General features: G+C 41.8%; 2 protein-coding genes across 2 annotated transcripts in view; one reads left to right on the top strand and one right to left on the bottom strand.

Annotated features, from left to right (window-relative positions):
* The window catches only part of LOC110499317, a 13,260-nt gene extending 11,829 nt beyond the window's left edge, over positions 1–1,431 (top strand). Inside the window, exon 8 of the mRNA XM_036956145.1 lies at positions 156–1,431. Coding sequence (XP_036812040.1) covers positions 156–359 — 204 coding nt within the window. The 3' untranslated portion in view covers positions 360–1,431. The remainder of the gene's footprint in view (positions 1–155) is intronic.
* Positions 823–16,597, bottom strand: LOC110499316 (zinc finger CCCH domain-containing protein 6). Its single transcript, XM_021576390.2, has 15 exons — positions 16,080–16,597; positions 13,956–14,193; positions 13,457–13,594; positions 12,700–12,979; positions 12,286–12,458; positions 11,284–11,421; positions 10,474–10,588; positions 9,762–9,871; positions 9,022–9,305; positions 5,736–5,998; positions 5,429–5,653; positions 4,972–5,151; positions 4,182–4,465; positions 3,896–4,055; positions 823–3,703 (listed from the first exon to the last, which is right to left on the bottom strand). The coding sequence occupies exons 1-15, from the start codon at positions 16,169–16,171 to the stop codon at positions 2,439–2,441; spliced, it is 3,945 nt and encodes a 1,314-aa protein (XP_021432065.1). The 5' UTR covers positions 16,172–16,597; the 3' UTR covers positions 823–2,438.

Genomic DNA, 16,597 nt, shown 5'->3' with positions numbered 1-16,597 from the left:
CCGGGAGATGTACACATTCCCTGCCCCATAAATGTATGGATTCCCTGGTAAACCTGTACATTTACAATTGATAGGGAATGTATATATTTCCCGGTAAATGTATAGATTTCCCGATTTTACACATTAACCATAACAGATAGAAATCTGCCAAACAGGGTTTGAAACAGCCGGAGCCCAACTCAGATGGGGTGGAGGCAGCAGCGCTCTGTTTCCAGTGGAAGAGGAACCTACAAATGCACCGAGCCCAGCAGAACTGTAATTCAGACACAGATGATCTTGGCCTGAGGAGAACCTCCCAGCACAGAGAATCCCCCAGCCTGGCCCTTCCTATTCACATACAGAAACAGGGATTCAAGTGAACGTGTCAAACCCCATGGACTGGACACCAGGAACTACTTGTTGCTACCATGTAAACATATGAATCATGTCCACAGGACACACAACTTTGTGACCACATTTCTTAAATACTAGATATGTTATCAAGCACATGATGTGCAATGCATTACACTTCATAGAAATGTTTGGCTGTAAAGGATATTTTGAAAATAGCAAAAAGTTTAATATTAAGGAATGTGGATTTGAAATATTTTGGGCATCAGAGTAATCTTGAGGGAATCCTATTTGTGTCAGAAAAGGATGTTCATATGATAGGGAAGATATACAAAACTTGCAGAGATCCTATCCAACTGACAATCTCTGACAAAAAAATATAAACTATTGGAACCAAGACTTAAAAATAACTGACATTGGTACAAGATTGAGGGAATGTTGGAACATAACTAACGAAATTACAGTTAACAAAAATGTACGCTTAATCCAATATAAACTAATGTTTTTAATTTATTACACGAGACAAAATTCACAAATTCTACAGCACAATGGCAGAGTCACGTCTTAAGTGTAAAACGAACAATGACTCAATAATCCATGCCTTCTGGGAATGCTATAAAGTCCCAAAGTTATTGGCAGAGTTAGAAAGTTGGCTGTCAGAAGTATTAGAATGTAAATGTACTTTTAATCTGTCTGCATATTTCAAGACATGGCATACGAGGGTGCAGTGAGATACCCGATGGGTTGGACCATATTTTTCTTGTCAATTATCTTGAAAAGACGTATAGTTACAAACTGGAAATCAACCAATCCTCCATCGTTAACACAATGGAAAAGTACAATCCTTTATTATCTAAATGTTGAAAGTGCGTGGGTGATGGAGAGAAACAAAATGATGCCGTTTGAGGCCATGTGGCCTGGCGGAGAGTATTGCTGGAGATGGGGGTGTGAGAGGGTCTAGGCAGGGGTGATGTTGTGGATGTTTGTGACTGTATATTGTTGTTTGCATATGGATGTTATGTATTGGGGGAATAAAAGAGGAATGAATATAAGTCATGTACATGTCCTTTGGCTATACATAAATACATCTCACAACATAAAGGAGGATGTCATGTATGGATTTCTTTTTTTGAAAGACACTGCTTAAAAAGGCATTTCAACATGATGAGCATCTTTGAGTTTGACCATTTAGACAATATCTGATCAACCATATTGACATTATAAAACAAAACAAACATGACATAACCCAGATTACACCATTCATAAAAAAACACTGTGTTTATGATACGAAACAAGCCATTTAAAATGTGACCTAATAGCATATAATAAAAATCAATTCAATTCAGTCAATCTCAAATGTAGCACCATACATAATCACACAAAATGGACCAAATGAAACCCATGTTACACCCACTTTCAATATTCTCATTTCTTAACCACCATAGTGAGCATAGAACACAAATGTAAAAGTGTCTGTAAATAATATTAAAGTATAAGATCAAAAGGAAAAATAACTGAGATTCAAGGTTTACTTAGTGTTCTGGTATATAGGACTGTATTGTTTGTTTTTTAAACGTTTTTTTTTTTCTCAAAAGGTGTAGACCTGGCCGAAAATACTGTACTGTTTCATAAAACAACCATTTTAATACAGTTCCTTAATATTACATATTTTGATATGAAAGTTAAACCCTTAATACTGTCCATATCTTAACTCCCTTTCAAAGACCAATAACATCCCTATAGACTTAAGATAGTTATACTGTACATAAACCAAGTCTTTGCACAGCCAGCATCTACCCTACGTCTATGCTGCCATGACTGGTAGCCATATACTGTATAATAACATGATCAAATGTCTGTCTTGAAGCAACAGACAGGGACTATCTCTATCAATGTACAATACATTTAGTGACACGTGAGTCTATTCTCAACAGATCCTGAAGAACAGACAGTTTTATATACAGGTGAAATAAATATGTAAAGCTCAATAATAATGATACAAGTTTCTAATAAATGTACAGAACATACAGTATATTTTACTAGGTTGTCAATATATTTAGAAACATTGCAACACAGGAGTGTTTTCATATATTTCAAAATAGGAGCATTTACTGACTGAAAGGGGAGGCAGTGGGGTCGAAGGTCTTGAATACGTCTTTCAGCGGCCTATCGTCTTCTGTCTCCTCCTTCTCTTTTGCTTCCTCCACCTTCTCCTCCTCTTCTCCCTTCTCCTCCTCCAGCTCCTTCTCCTCCTGCTGCTTGGCCTCCTTCTCTACCTGTTTGACCTGTCTGGGGTCTGTGTAGGGGGGCCTGATCAGGCCTGCGAGGGCCTGGATGGGTAGGTGGTGGACCGCGGGGGCGGAGGATTTGACTGGGGAGCTGGGAGGCTCCGACCCTGACATTGTCACTGTAGGAGCAGAGGAGAGGGTAAGAGGTGGACGACTTTTGGACCCAGACCCATCCATGGCGCTCTCTGTACCGCCCTTGACATCCTGTGTGGATACAGACCCTCCAGATCGCTGGGTTGGCGAGAGCGAGGATGATGCTGGAGTTTTAGTGTTAGTGTTGTTTTCTCTCTTGGCTGGTAGTTTGAGGATCCCAGTCTTCCTCGGGGGCTCTGTCTCGTCCCGCTGGCCCTGCTGTGGTGCCTGGTTTCTGGGGTCATAAAGGCTGATGCCCCCTAGCAGGGTGGAGGTGGTGGGGCTCTCTAACCCACCACCGGACGAGGACAGGCGCCCTGGGGCGTACGGACACAGCTTCTCTGGCTTCTCAGCCTCAGATTTAGATGGAGCTGGCGCCGGGGCTGAAAATGTTAACGTAGTGGTTTTGGAGGAAGAGGTTCCACTAGCACTGCTCCTCTGCAACCTGGGGTCTCCTCCACCTCCCCCACCACCTCTCTCCGTCTCCCTCAGGATAGGAAGCTTAGTGTCCACACTACCTGACCGACCTATCCGGGGGTCCACACCCAGGGCCTTGTGTTGCCTGGGATCCAACAACCTCTCTGTTGACCCCCTGGGCTCCAGTGTCCTGGAGGGGAGCCTGCCTAGTCCAACCCCCACACCCAGCACACCCTCCTTCAGACGGGCAGCGACCAGGCGAGGGTCCATGTGTGGAGGGGTGGTGGAGGTGGTTATGGTGGAGTGGTCAGGGGATAAAGTCCTGGTCCTATTGTTGGTTCGGTTCATCTGTGCGTCAGCGATGAGGGGCGGTAGAGGTAGATTGATGGAGTGCTCCTGTTTGGGCACCAGTGAGGGGATGAGATCCTCAGCCGACCAGACCACGGTTGAGGCATAGGCTGGGCGCTGTAACACAACGTCTACACGGATGTGGCTGAACTGCTGCAGCTGGCAGCGTGGGTCGCGGAGCATCACCCCTAAAAGTTAATTTCATCAACATTTTACGAAATATTGTTATGGACAACAAAGTTTTCTATTCTATTCTATTTCATTTCATTCACATGGCAGATGTCAGTAAGACAGTAAGAAAATATTAAATACTAGGCTAGAAAACAACAACAGCAGCAGCATTCAAAAGAAAAATAGGCTTTAAAATATTAGGGTTATACCTGGGCAGGAATCCAAAGGGATGAGAGCAGCCCGCTCTCTTAGCTCCCTCTCTCCATCCTCATCCTCCTCTCTGGCTGGAGCCTTATTGTGGTGATGCTGCTGCTGGCGATGGTGGTGGAGCTCTGGTTTGAAGGAGTTGGGTGGCTCCAGGGGCCTCACCTTATTAGATTAGATTCAAATACTAATGTCATCAAAGAGGAGATTGGTTTTTCAGCATATAAGCTCAATACAAAGTAACAACAACAGACATGCACCAGCATTAAACAATAGGCTAGATATCTATACCTTCCTGGGGTCCCTGGCCTGTCTGGGGCCCCCGCTGGAGTCGGGCTCTTTCCTCATGTCTGGTGGTCTCTGGCGGGGGTCTGCTGCCTTCATACGGGGGTCGCTGGGTGGGGCCCGCTCCTTCTGGAGCCTGGGGTCTCCAGGGGCCAACTGTGGAACAGAGGGGTGTTTGATGGACTGTGGCCCCTGCTGGAGCTTCTCATTCTGTTTCTTCAGAGACTTAAGAATGGCCGTGACACAGTTCCCATCCTCGTCATCACTGGAGTACCAGTTAGTAGAGTCATCTGAAACGTGTAGAGTGGGGATCATCAACAAGATTCAGCCAGGGGCCAATTTGTTCTTGAGTGGATGGTTGGGAGGCCGGAACATAATTACAAATAGTTTGTAGACTGCAAATTAACCGCAAGAAGCCCAAACAGATATGTTTGACTAACCCATTTATATACGATCTTGTATCTCTCTATTATGTGTGGGAATACTTGGGAACAGATTTCTTAAATTAAAATCACTTGTTTATTGTCTTATGTCCATTTATGAAAAAATAAATAAAACAAATAGTGGGGAGCCAAATAAAACCACCCGCCAGTTGGGGAACCCTGGTGTAGAGCATGCAAGTTATGTTCATGACGATTATACAGTATAAGCATGATTTAAGTATTGCCAAGCAAGTGCAACCAAGCATACTGTGCAATATCTGTGAAATGTGTACCCTAGTTATTAAATGGTAATGTTTGGTGATGAGTACAAGACTGTTTCACTTTGCTGTAAATAAATAATCCTTCACACTCACCTTTAGGGGTTTTGCCACCTTGTTCCTCAAAACCTTGTGGCTCACTGCCTTGCTGCTGCTGTAGGTGTAGGAGCAGGGCCTTCTGTACTGCAGGGGGTAGGCCCTGCATCTGGGACAGCATTTGGGAGTCAGCGCTCCCCTGCTGTTGGGAGGTGTTCTGACTGAAAGGCATACCCATGTCTAATGGAGAGGAGGTGGGGAGATATGAGGAGGAATATGCAGAGAGTGAGGTTTTAATGAATCAACATCTGTTAACACATCGAAAGAACTGGATATAAAAAAGGAAAGCTATAACAACAGAATAGAATATGGTCATTGCTTGGAGCATTTAGACTGAAAAACCCACATACTGTAAATAATGAAATCCTTGACATAACAAATTGATGGCTAGTATCTGCATTATCTGCTTATTCCTTACTATAAGAGACATTCATCCATGTATCATTGTAAGACCAACCTCCTTGGCCCATGGCCTGAGCCTGGTTCCTGAAGAAGTTGTTAAAGAACTCTGCAGGGTTTTGGCCCACGGCTCCCATGGTTTGGAACGGCACGTTCATGTTCTGAAGCATCTGCATGGGGTCTGGGAATGGAGGGAACGGTGGAGGGGGCCTCTGGAGGTTCATGTTCATATTGGGGTTCAAGTTCATATTTGGTCGGTGACCCAGGAAGGGTGGTGGCGGACCTGGAGGCAGGAATAAACAGCAAATGAGAGGTTTTAATGAATCAAACTGTACAGATGCATTGAGAGAACACAAAGGAAATACCTGGAGGTGGTGGCATGGGGAACCCATGGGGTGGTTGGTGTTGGGGGTGCTGTCCAGGGGGGTTCTGCTGTTGCTGCATTGGTGGCCCAGTGTGGGATGGATAGGGAGGAGAGGGACCCCCCATGGAGCCAGGGGGAGACCCCGGAGGGAGGACAGGGGGTGGGCCATTGGGTCCACTCTGCTGTATGTTGTCATCGGGACCCCCTCCACCAAACTCATCACCCTGAAACTGGCCTCCAGACTGACAGTTGAAGTTGGATCCACTGCAACCCCCAAAAATATGCATTAATTAATTCAGGGGATTTTTTATAACAAATTTAATGGGATAATAAACACAGTGTACAAAACATTAAGAACACCTTCCTAATATTGAGTTGCCCTATCAAGGGTTTTTCTTATTTTTACAATTTTCTACATTGTAGAATAATAACACATATGAAATCATGTAGTAACCAAAAAGGTTCTTCAAATGTTCTGGATTGACTGACCTTCATGTCTTAAAGTAATGATGGACTGTCATTTCTCTTTGCTTATTTGAGCTGTTCTTTCCATAATATTCAGTATACCACTCCTACCTTGTCACAACCCAACTGATTGGGTCAAACGTATCAAGGAAAGAAATTCCACAAATTAACTTTTAACAAGGCACACCTCTTAATTGAAATGCATTCCAAGTGACTACCTCCTCATGAGAGAATGCCAAGTGTGTGCAAAGCTGTCATCAAGGAAAAGGGTGGCTACTTTGAAGAATCTCAAATATAAAATATATCAATCAACAAATTGATTTGTTTAACACATGATTCCATATGTGTTATTTCATAGTTTTATTCTACAATGTAGAACAAAATAAAAAACCTGGAATGAGTAGGTGTGTTCAAACTTTTGACTGGTACTGTATTTATCACAGAACAGCACAAACTGGCCCTAACCAGAATAGAAAGAGGAGTGGGAGGCCCCGGTGCACAACTGAGTAAGAGCATGGACGTACACTACCGTTCAAAGGTTTGGGGGTCACTTAGAAATGTCCTTGTTTTTTAAAGAAAAGCACATTTTTTGTCCATTAAAATAACAAAATTGATCAGAAATACCATGCAGACATTGTTAATGTTGTAAATGAAGAGGCGACTCCAGGATGCTGACCTTCTAGGCAGAGTTGGGAAAAAAGAGCCATATCTCAGACTGGCCACTAAAAATAAAATATTAAGATGGGCAAAAGAACACAGACACTGGACAGAGGAACTCTGCCTAGAAGGCCAGCATCCTGGAGTCTTCTCTTCACTGTTGACGTTGAGACTGGTGTTTTGCGGGTGCTATTTAATGAAGCTGCCAGTTGAGGACTTGTCTGTTTCTCAAACTAGACACTCTAATCTACTTGTCGTCTTGCTCAGTTGTGCACCGGGGCCTCCCACTCCTCTTTCTATTCTGGTTAGAGACCGTTTGCACTGTTCTGTGAAGGGAGTTGTACACCGCGTTGTACGAGATCTTAAGTTTCTTGGCAATTCCTCACATGGAATAGCCTTCATTTCTAGAACAAGAATAGACTGTCGCGTTTCAGAAGAAAGTTATTTGTTTCTGGCCATTTTGAGCCTGTCATCGAACCCACAAATGCTGATGCTCTAGATACTCAACTAGTCTAAAGAAGGACAGTTTTATTTCTTCTTTAATTAGAACAGTTTTCAGCTGTGCTAACATAATTGCAAAAGGGTTTTCTAATGATCAATTAGCCTTTTAAAATTATAAACTTGGATTAGCTAACAAAACGTGCCATTGGAACACAGGAGTGATGGTTGCTGATAATGGGCCTCTGTACGCCTATGTAGATACTCCATTAAAAATCAGCCGTTTCCAGCTACAATAGTCATTTACAAGATTAACAATGTCTACCCTTTACTTGTGATCAATTTGATGTTATTTTAATGGACAAAAAAATATACTTTTCTTTCAAAAACAAGGACATTTCTAAGTGACCCCAAACTTTTGAACGGTAGTGTACATATTAAAGATAATATTATACACAGTTGAAGTCGGAAGTTTACATACACCTGAGCCAAATACATTTAAATTAAGTTTTTCCACAATTCCTGACATTTAATCCTAGTTAAAAGGACCTGTTTTAGGTCAGTTAGGATCACCCCTTTATTTTAAGAATGTGATAATAATAGTAGAGAGAATGATTTATTTCAGCTTTTATTTATTTCATCACATTCCCAGTGGGTCAGAAGTTCTCCAAAAAGTAAGTTCTTTGTCCCCATGTGCAGTTGCAAACCATAGTCTGGCTTTTTTATGGCGGTTTTGGAGCAGTGACTTCTTCCTTGCTGAGTGGCCTTTCAGGTTATGTCAATATGGGGCGGCAGGGTAGCCTAGTGGTTAAGCGTTGGACTAGTAATCGGAAGGTTGCAAGTTGAAATCCCCGAGCTGACAAGGTACAAATCTGTCGTTCTGCCCCTGAACAGGCAGTTAACCCACTGTTCCTAGCCCGTCATTGAAAATAAGAATTTGTTAATAAATTAAATATAGGTCTTGTTTTTACTGTGGATATAGATATTTTTCTCCAGCATCTTCACAAGGTCCTATGCTGTTGTTCTGGGATTGATTTGCACTTTTTGCACAAAAGTACGTTCATCTCTAGGAGACAGAACGCATCTCCTTCCTGAGCGGTATGACGGCTACGTGGTCCCATGGTGTTTATAATTGCGCACTATTGTTTGTACAGATGAACGTGGTACCTTCAGGCGTTTGGAAATTGCTCCCAAGGATGAACCAGACTTGACGAGGTCTACAATTTGTTTTCTGAAGTCTTGGCTGATTTCTTATGATTTTCCCATGATGTCAACCAAAGAGGCACTGAGTTTGAAGGTAGGCCTTGAAATACATCCACAGGTACACCTCCAATTGACTCAAATGATGTAAATTATCCTATCAAAAGCTTCTAAAGCCATGACATCCTTTTCTGGAATTTTACAAGCTGTTTAAAAGCACTTAGTGTATGTAAACTTCTGACACACTGGAATTGTGATACAGTGAATTAAAAGTGAAATCATCTGTCTGTAAACAATTGCTGGAAAAATTACTTGTGTCATGCACAAAGTAGATGTCCTAACCGACTTGCCAAAACTATAGTTTGTTAACAAGAAATTTGTGAGTGGTTGAAAAATTACTTTTAATGTCTCCAACCTAAGTGTATGTAAACTTCCGACTTCAACTGTATAGCTGACAAATTGTGCAAAAAAACATTTACATTATACTGAAGATTATGTGAGCACATGTAAGGTAAAAGTAAAGCTACCTTTGAGCAATCTTCTGAGCCAGGTCCACTGTAGGTTTCACCACAATCTCAAACAGAGAGGGGATCTTCTTTCCCCCAGAGTTCCCCCCACTGCTTCCCCCCTCCTGTGGGCTGGAGGGTCCAGGACCAGGGTTAGGACCTCCAGACCCAGGACCACCGGGACCCGGTGTGGGCAGCAGCCCCACCCCAGGAGGGGGTTTAGGCAGGGGGGCAATCCCCTGTTTCCTCAGGTCCTCCAACTCCATCTCATCTTCATGGGCGATCTCCTCCTCTGTGTTGATTATCTGAAGACAATACATAGGACACACAATGAAGCAAACAATCTGATGCAAAAGCTATACTCTTCACTGTATGGCTGTGGGTAAGGAACTAGTGAACTACTGTTCAGAATTTAGACTTTTGATAGATGACGCTATTAGATGTTACTATTTTGATCCACACACAATCACTTAGTTGTTAGTGTAATGGTTTTAAAACGCAGACCGTTTAGACCGGGGGTAGGCAACCATGGTCCTGGAGGGCCGCAGGCACTTCCATGTTTTTCATTTAACCAACCTGGAAGACCAGGTGTGTTGAATTTGAACTGAACTGATCAATTAGCTCAGCTGGTCTGGCGTGGTGCCTAGTTGGTACAAAATCCTGTAATACCTGCTGCACTCCAGGAACAGGGTTGTCTAGTCCTGGTTTAGACACATAATATTTCAGTTTGTGGTGTTTATGATTAATGATGTTTTTCTTACCTTATCAAGCAGGTCTTTGGTCACATCATTCAAAGGATCATGCGAGAATTTACAGTTGTCTCCCTGATAACACTTGGCTCCAGTATGAAAAAACTTACAGGGATATTCACGTACAGCCATGAGTCAAGGACAAGTATGGAGGAATAAATGCATTACAAATAAGTGTATTACAATTGTCTGTTTTTATGTGGTGAAGCCAAAGACACATTTTCACAGTTTTTCTAATTCTACAGAATACATCAAAGTTTAAATCTGGACTCTAGACTCACATATTAGTACACATATTACATTGCATATCAATATAGGACATCACTTATCTCACATACAATAAAACACACATATTACATAGTATTTTATGAAGAGAATCTCTAGCCTAGTCAATATATGACGGCCATCTACTGACCCAATGAGTCATCATGACTAAACAGATGAGGGAAGTCAACTAATTCCTCTCATTTGAAGTTGATCAGATAAGCATGAACCCTCTAGAGTTAGAGTAATGGTTTCATTCCAGGGTTGGGGTCAATTCCATTTCAATCCAGTCATTTCAGATAGTAAACTTAAATTCAAATTCCAATCCATTGCTTATCAAAGAGGAATTGGAATTTCAGTTACCTTCATGAATTAACCTAATAAAAAATAGATTTGGCAATTCCACGCAATGACAGACACAATTGCAGAATATTTGTTGGTGATTCATATTGAAGGATATTGTGCATGTAGATGCAGTTGTCTCCTTTACTGCAGTATCCTTGGAGGTAGAATTTACACAGCTCCTTCTTCTTGTCTGGAGTAACCAGCTCATGTTCAAACTTACACTGGTCCCCCTGAAAGAGGGCGAATATGATGTGAGGCAGACAGAGATAGAATACAAGGTTGTTCTTTTTAAAGCAAATCAGCATACCAGCCTAAAAAGTACATTGATTTATTTTGCACTGTCATGATACTAACACAATACAGACTTAAGCAGTTCATAGCTACTTATAACAATGCTTATAATTATGAGCGTGCCATAATGCATTATACCTGTAGACCTCCGGTAGTGTAACCGACATTTCTGTTGTTACATTCACCTCAGAGGTGCCGACTTGACTTGCCTTACCTTGATGCAGTCCCTCTAGGAAGTATTTACCTTGATGCAGTCCCTCTAGGAAGTATTTACCTTGATGCAGTCCCTCTAGGAAGTATTTACCTTGATGCAGTCCCTCTAGGAATTATTTACCTTGATGCAGTCCCTCTAGGAAGTATTTACCTTGATGCAGTCCCTCTAGGAAGTATTTACCTTGATGCAGTCCCTCTAGGAAGTATTTACCTTGATGCAGTTCCTCTAGGAATTATTTACCTTGATGCAGTCCCTCTAGGAATTATTTACCTTGATGCAGTCCCTCTAGGAATGATTTACCTTGATGCAGTCCCTCTAGGAAGTATTTACCTTGATGCAGTCCCTCTAGGAAGTATTTACCTTGATGCAGTCCCTCTAGGAAGTATTTACCTTGACGCAGTCCCTCTAGGAAGTATTTACCTTGATACATCGTCCCTCCAGGAAGTATTTACAGATGTATCTCCCGTTGTGTTCCACCGTGTGTTGGTTTATGAACTCCTTGGTCATAATGGGACGCTTCTTCTGAAAACCACCCGGAGGGCCCTTCCCACCACCCTCCTATGGATAAGACAAGCAAAGGGACAACATTAGTCTGAAGCAGACTGTAAAAAATATGGACGTAGCCATCAATGACGTCACCCTATTGTTTCCTATGAGAATGCCCAGTGGTGCATTTGATGACAAGGAAGTGTCATTACAGCATGTCGCCATCTTGCTACAGGGAGAGATTTTTGGAAACATTGCAGTTTGATCTGCTCTACGAAGTGATGTTGAAGGCTAGCTCAGTGCTGCCCCCTCTCATGGAGTATCTAAACTTGAAGGCCGACTGAGGTACTACAGGCCTCCATTAGCAACTAAATGATCCCTTTGTCTGTGTGTGATTTTAAAGTACCATACAAATCCCCATTTCGCCATTCACTATAATGGAGCGTCCTGTTTTCTAGAAACAATGCCTGCAGTAACGCAGATGGCCTTCAACTTGAAATCCACAATGCAAGTGGGCAGTCATTCTCCCCTGGTCTGAAGGTAACAAGTAGATTCTAACAATACTAGATTTTTATATAGAGAAATTATCTTTGCTCTGACATTTCTTCTATAAAATAAAAATAAACACCAGGAGGGCCCTTACTTCCTTCTTATGGACAAGGTCACCAAAGGGACAAAATGGATTGGTCTGAACTCTAAACCAACTGAGGTACATTCTACCAATTCTATTGCTCTTTCTCAATTAGTCTTTTCTAGATTCCTCTCATCTTCTCTCCTCATCACCTTCTCAAACTGGATTGGAGAAGATCCAAGATCCTCTGACCTTCTTCTCCAATGCTTTTTGAAAAGGAGATGAGGAGAGGGGATGCAAGAAATTGAGGAAAGACATATTGGGAAAGCGCCTGAATTGCAATTTACGCCATCTTTGTTCTTTACCTGCTTCATCCCCTCTCCGGCCTGCTCGGCCCCCCCACCTCGCCCCCGGCCACGCCCCCAGTTCTTGTTGCCCTTCATCTGCTGCATCTGCTTCTTGTTGTTCTTGTTGAGCATGTTGCCCCGCCCCCTTCCTCCCACTCCACCTCCTCTGCCACGCCCCCGCTGACCACCAACTGAAAAACACAACAACCATTAAAAGTCAGAACAACAGGATCTAATACATAGATCTTTGTAAAACATTTATGGAAGCTGCAAGAAAATAAAAAACACATTTGTCAGAGGTGATATGAAAATCCAAAATGGACACACTTTACACTACTATAGCCACTAGACTGTTAACTTCGACAAACTTGAATATCATTCGACAAGACATTTCAACACAAAATCAACACAATTCACACAGGCCATACATACACTGCTGCTGTTGTTGTTTCTGCATGCCCTTCATGCCACCTCTCTTCATCTGGTCCTTGGAACCACGTCCCCTGCCCAGGCCTTGGCTAGGAGATATAGAGTCTTTCCCCTGCCACATCTCCTCCTCATCATAATCACCCCCCTCTCCCTCATAGTCATACTTGTCTTCGCTGTAGTCGCTGTACTTGTCATAGTCACCACTACCACTCCTGTGTCGGCCTGCTGACCTCTCTGACCTCTGTGGGTTACCATGGCCACCACTTGATGGATCACATCCATGCTGGAGGAGTCAGTCAGAAGAGATGGTAATGTTGTTATTGAAAAGGTATTGTATATGATAAAAATGCTTGTTTATGCATGCCTATAGGCCCTGCGATAGACTAGTGTCCTGTCCAGGGAGTGTACTTGTAAATCACAAGCTGCCTCCTGATAGGCTGCTGCCCTATGGGCTGTTCTGGCTCAGACAAGGCTTACTTGTCCATTCTCACTTACTTACTTATACATGCCTATAAATACTTTAAATATATGTAACAAAAATATAAATGCAACATGCAACAATTTAAAAAAATAAATAAATAAATTAGGCCCTAATCTATGGATTTCATACGACCAACCACTGGGGAGCCAGGCCCAGCCAATCAGAATGAGGTTTTCCCCACAAAAGTTCCACCCTTCAATGCTTATAAATTCATATAAATGTTCTAAATGCTTATGAATTGTAATACATATAAATGTTACCAAACAATTAAATATTTACCTGAGCTGACTGGCCATCATAGTCACCACCACGGTGTGACCTGTCTTGGTTCTTCTTGTTCTTGGGCCTGTCTCTCTCTGGTCTCTCCAGGGAAGACTCATAGCTGTCAGAACTGGAGCTACTGGAGGGGGAGTGATGCTGGGAGAGAAGAGAGCAAATACTTAGGATGGTATTATGACTTCATTCACATTTTCTGTCTCCCACTGAAATGAATGAATGACGTAAACAAATGTTTGAGTTGTAAGTGCTTATCTCAACTGAATCGGGTCCATAGAGAAAAACTGAGGAAGTAGAACATATCTAAATAAATTGATTTGTAGGTCTAAAGGTCAATTAAGTCAAATCAAAACCTGAAGGTCTACAAAATCAAAAGCAGTGCTGAAAAACCAAAGACATGCTGAATTGAAGGATTTTGCAGACTGAACATATTTGTGATTGTAATTTTTGGAGGACTCTACTTTAACGATGCCAGGCGTTGATTTCATGATTCTGGTCTTACTTTCCGACTGTCGCGTCTCCTTCTCTTTGACCTTCTCTTCTCTCTTGTTTTTTTGTATCTTTTTCTGGAGTGCCTGTGTGTCTTGTCTTCTTTCTCTATGTCTTTTTCCTTTTCTTTCTCGTTTTCTTTTACTTTCTCTTCCTTTTCTTCATTCACTTCTTTGACTTCTTCTTTGCTCTCCTCTTCAATCCCAATCCCTTCATCATCTATTTCTCCATCTTCCAATTCACCATCCTCTCTTTAAACAGAACATAACATGTCAATATCAATTTAGAGAATCAAAAAGTGGACAGGAAACCAAATAGGCCATTTTCAATCTCAATAAACTGCTGTGTCAAAATCAACTTTTCTATCAAACTGAAATTACATTTATAGAGACATTTAAGAAGAAATTGCTTGAATGAACTTCAGTGTTCTACAGAATTAGAAACAACTGTGTTTTTGTCAATAAATCACTAGAAATATCCACTTTTGTATTTTTTGGTGAGAATCCCATCAACCGTCTAGCACCCTATTCTATGGGCCAGATACACATATGAAGCATTTGTGATTTTAACATTGAGGTAAACAAATGTTGTGATTTTGATATATAGGTTAACAAATGTTGTGATTTTGAAATGTAGGTAAACAAATGTGATTTTGACATGTAGGTAAACAAGTGTTGTGATTTTAGCATTCAGGTAAAGCAAATGTTGTGACTTTGACATGTAGGTAAATAAATGTTGTGATTTTAACATTCTGGTAAACAAATGTTGTGACTAACATTCCGGTTAAACTAAAGAGGTGGGGTGAGTTTGACAGCACAAATTTGATGTGTTCAGGCAAAATGTGATAATACACACAGTTCATGTACTGTAAGTCAGGGCATAAATCTATTCTCGGGTAAAGGGACAGTAGTGGAAACAGGGGTCTATGTAATTAACACGTACTAAGCTGCAATTTAATATCAAACAACTTGTGCTGATAAAGGAATAGTTATGGGATATGAATGAGCTGGTTGGGGCATATAATAGCTTTCTTTGTTGAAGATGTGCATGCTGGATGTTTTGCAATGGGGAAAGGTGACAATATATGAACTGCTACATGTTCATGTAATGACCGTAGAGTTCAGATTGGTTGGTGATGGGCCTTAGTATAAAGTGGATGCATTTCAAAAGATGGGAAACACTGGCAATTGAAATAAACAACATATACATTCCTGTTGATAAATATCATGCTTATTCATGCATATCTCCACCAATAATTGTGTTACTTGTTGATGTGAAACCAGAAATTCACACAGGTCATTCCATACCAGGTGCATCACCCATATTTTTAAAGTGAGGTCCTAAATATGCTAATTGACTGATTTGGTTACTATTCCGGTTTGGGCATTTCTACTGAAATCAAGTCAAACTTTTTTAAATTTTATATCAGAAGTGGCCATTTCTTTTTATATATCATATATAATGTAGTTCCCACAAACTTAAAACTAATGCTGCATTAAAAGCATCCCTTTTTTTCCCCAGTGGTGCAAGCTAAACATCTAACAACACTGGCAAATAGATCAAATTAAAGGGGCTTCTAATGATTGTGAGAGGGTGTGGGAGTTATCGACATCATCAACTGACAGAGACAGTCATTCCACACTGGCATTACAGCACAGCAGAGGCAGATTCTCATTCACAATTCTCTCAGCAATTTGTGTGGTGTTCGATAGGGGGTGGTAAAGAAGCGCATCATGACTGGGGCGGGGCTAAGGCTATTACATCGTCGACATTTACATAACCCCCTACAGAATGCAACAATATGATATGACCATGATAACTAACCATACCCATCCCATATCCTCACTCAGTCAATGATACAGTGGAACATTGATGCGATGTCGCTATGCTTCCAAATGGGTGTTTCGTGATGGGAATTCTGTTTTGGACAGCGGGATAATGTTACTAGTACCTCGCTATAACGCATGCATGAAATAATCATATGTGAAAAGGCCCGACTTCAACAACGGAGCGTTGTCTGAGTCATTCGAAAACAAATTCGGCTCATAACACAACAGTAACACAAGCATGTTGTTGAGACGCACAGATGAGTGGGTAAAGAAGATATAATTCCAGACAGATAAGAATGTTACTCGACCTTTCCTCCTCTGCAAGCTCAGAGTCTGTCATGTTTTTGTCAAGAACAACAACGGGGGTTGGGGGACTGGAGACCAGGCTCACAGAAGCCATGGACGGTAGGTGGAAACAACAACGGTTGGAAATGCCTTTCTCCTTTCGAAACAAGACTGAGTTGTTGTAGGCTATTCAGTCTGAGGCCGTTGGTGTTGGGTTGTGTCGTGAGAAATGCTGGTAGATTTCATGGAGACTGGAAAAAACTCACGGTAACCGTTACAAGTCTCAAACAGAGACAGGCAACAGACATTCTTTCTCCTCTCTCATTTCAATGACGTATTAACCCAGCAAGCACAGCTTGATACCCCGCTTTGTTATTATCATCCCGCCGGTAGACTGCTGCCATGGTATCGAGATATTGGAGACGGAGGGAGAAACACACAGATTTGTAACAATTTTCGTTGGTTTCAGCATCTTCATCGTCATAGGACATTGCGCCCGAAACATGTTCTCAAAATGGCTTCTCGGAAACCGAAGAACATC

This window comes from Oncorhynchus mykiss, chromosome 20 (genome assembly GCF_013265735.2).
Source record: "Oncorhynchus mykiss isolate Arlee chromosome 20, USDA_OmykA_1.1, whole genome shotgun sequence".
In the NCBI taxonomy this organism is placed as follows: domain Eukaryota; kingdom Metazoa; phylum Chordata; class Actinopteri; order Salmoniformes; family Salmonidae; genus Oncorhynchus; species Oncorhynchus mykiss.
Note: the sequence above shows the minus strand (reverse complement) of the source record. Positions and strands in the feature narration are given on the sequence as shown.

Bases quoted from the DNA above. Each gene is read 5' to 3' on its own strand.
- LOC110499316 (XM_021576390.2), bottom strand. From the start codon at position 16,171: ATGGCTTCTGTGAGCCTGGTCTCCAGTCCCCCAACCCCCGTTGTTGTT. The intron at 14,194-16,079 runs GTCGAGTAACAT...TTCTGTTTAAAG, and splicing joins GAGCTTGCAGAGGAGGAAAG to AGAGGATGGTGAATTGGAAG. The intron at 3,704-3,895 runs GTATAACCCTAA...ATTAACTTTTAG, and splicing joins CCCTTTGGATTCCTGCCCAG to GGGTGATGCTCCGCGACCCA.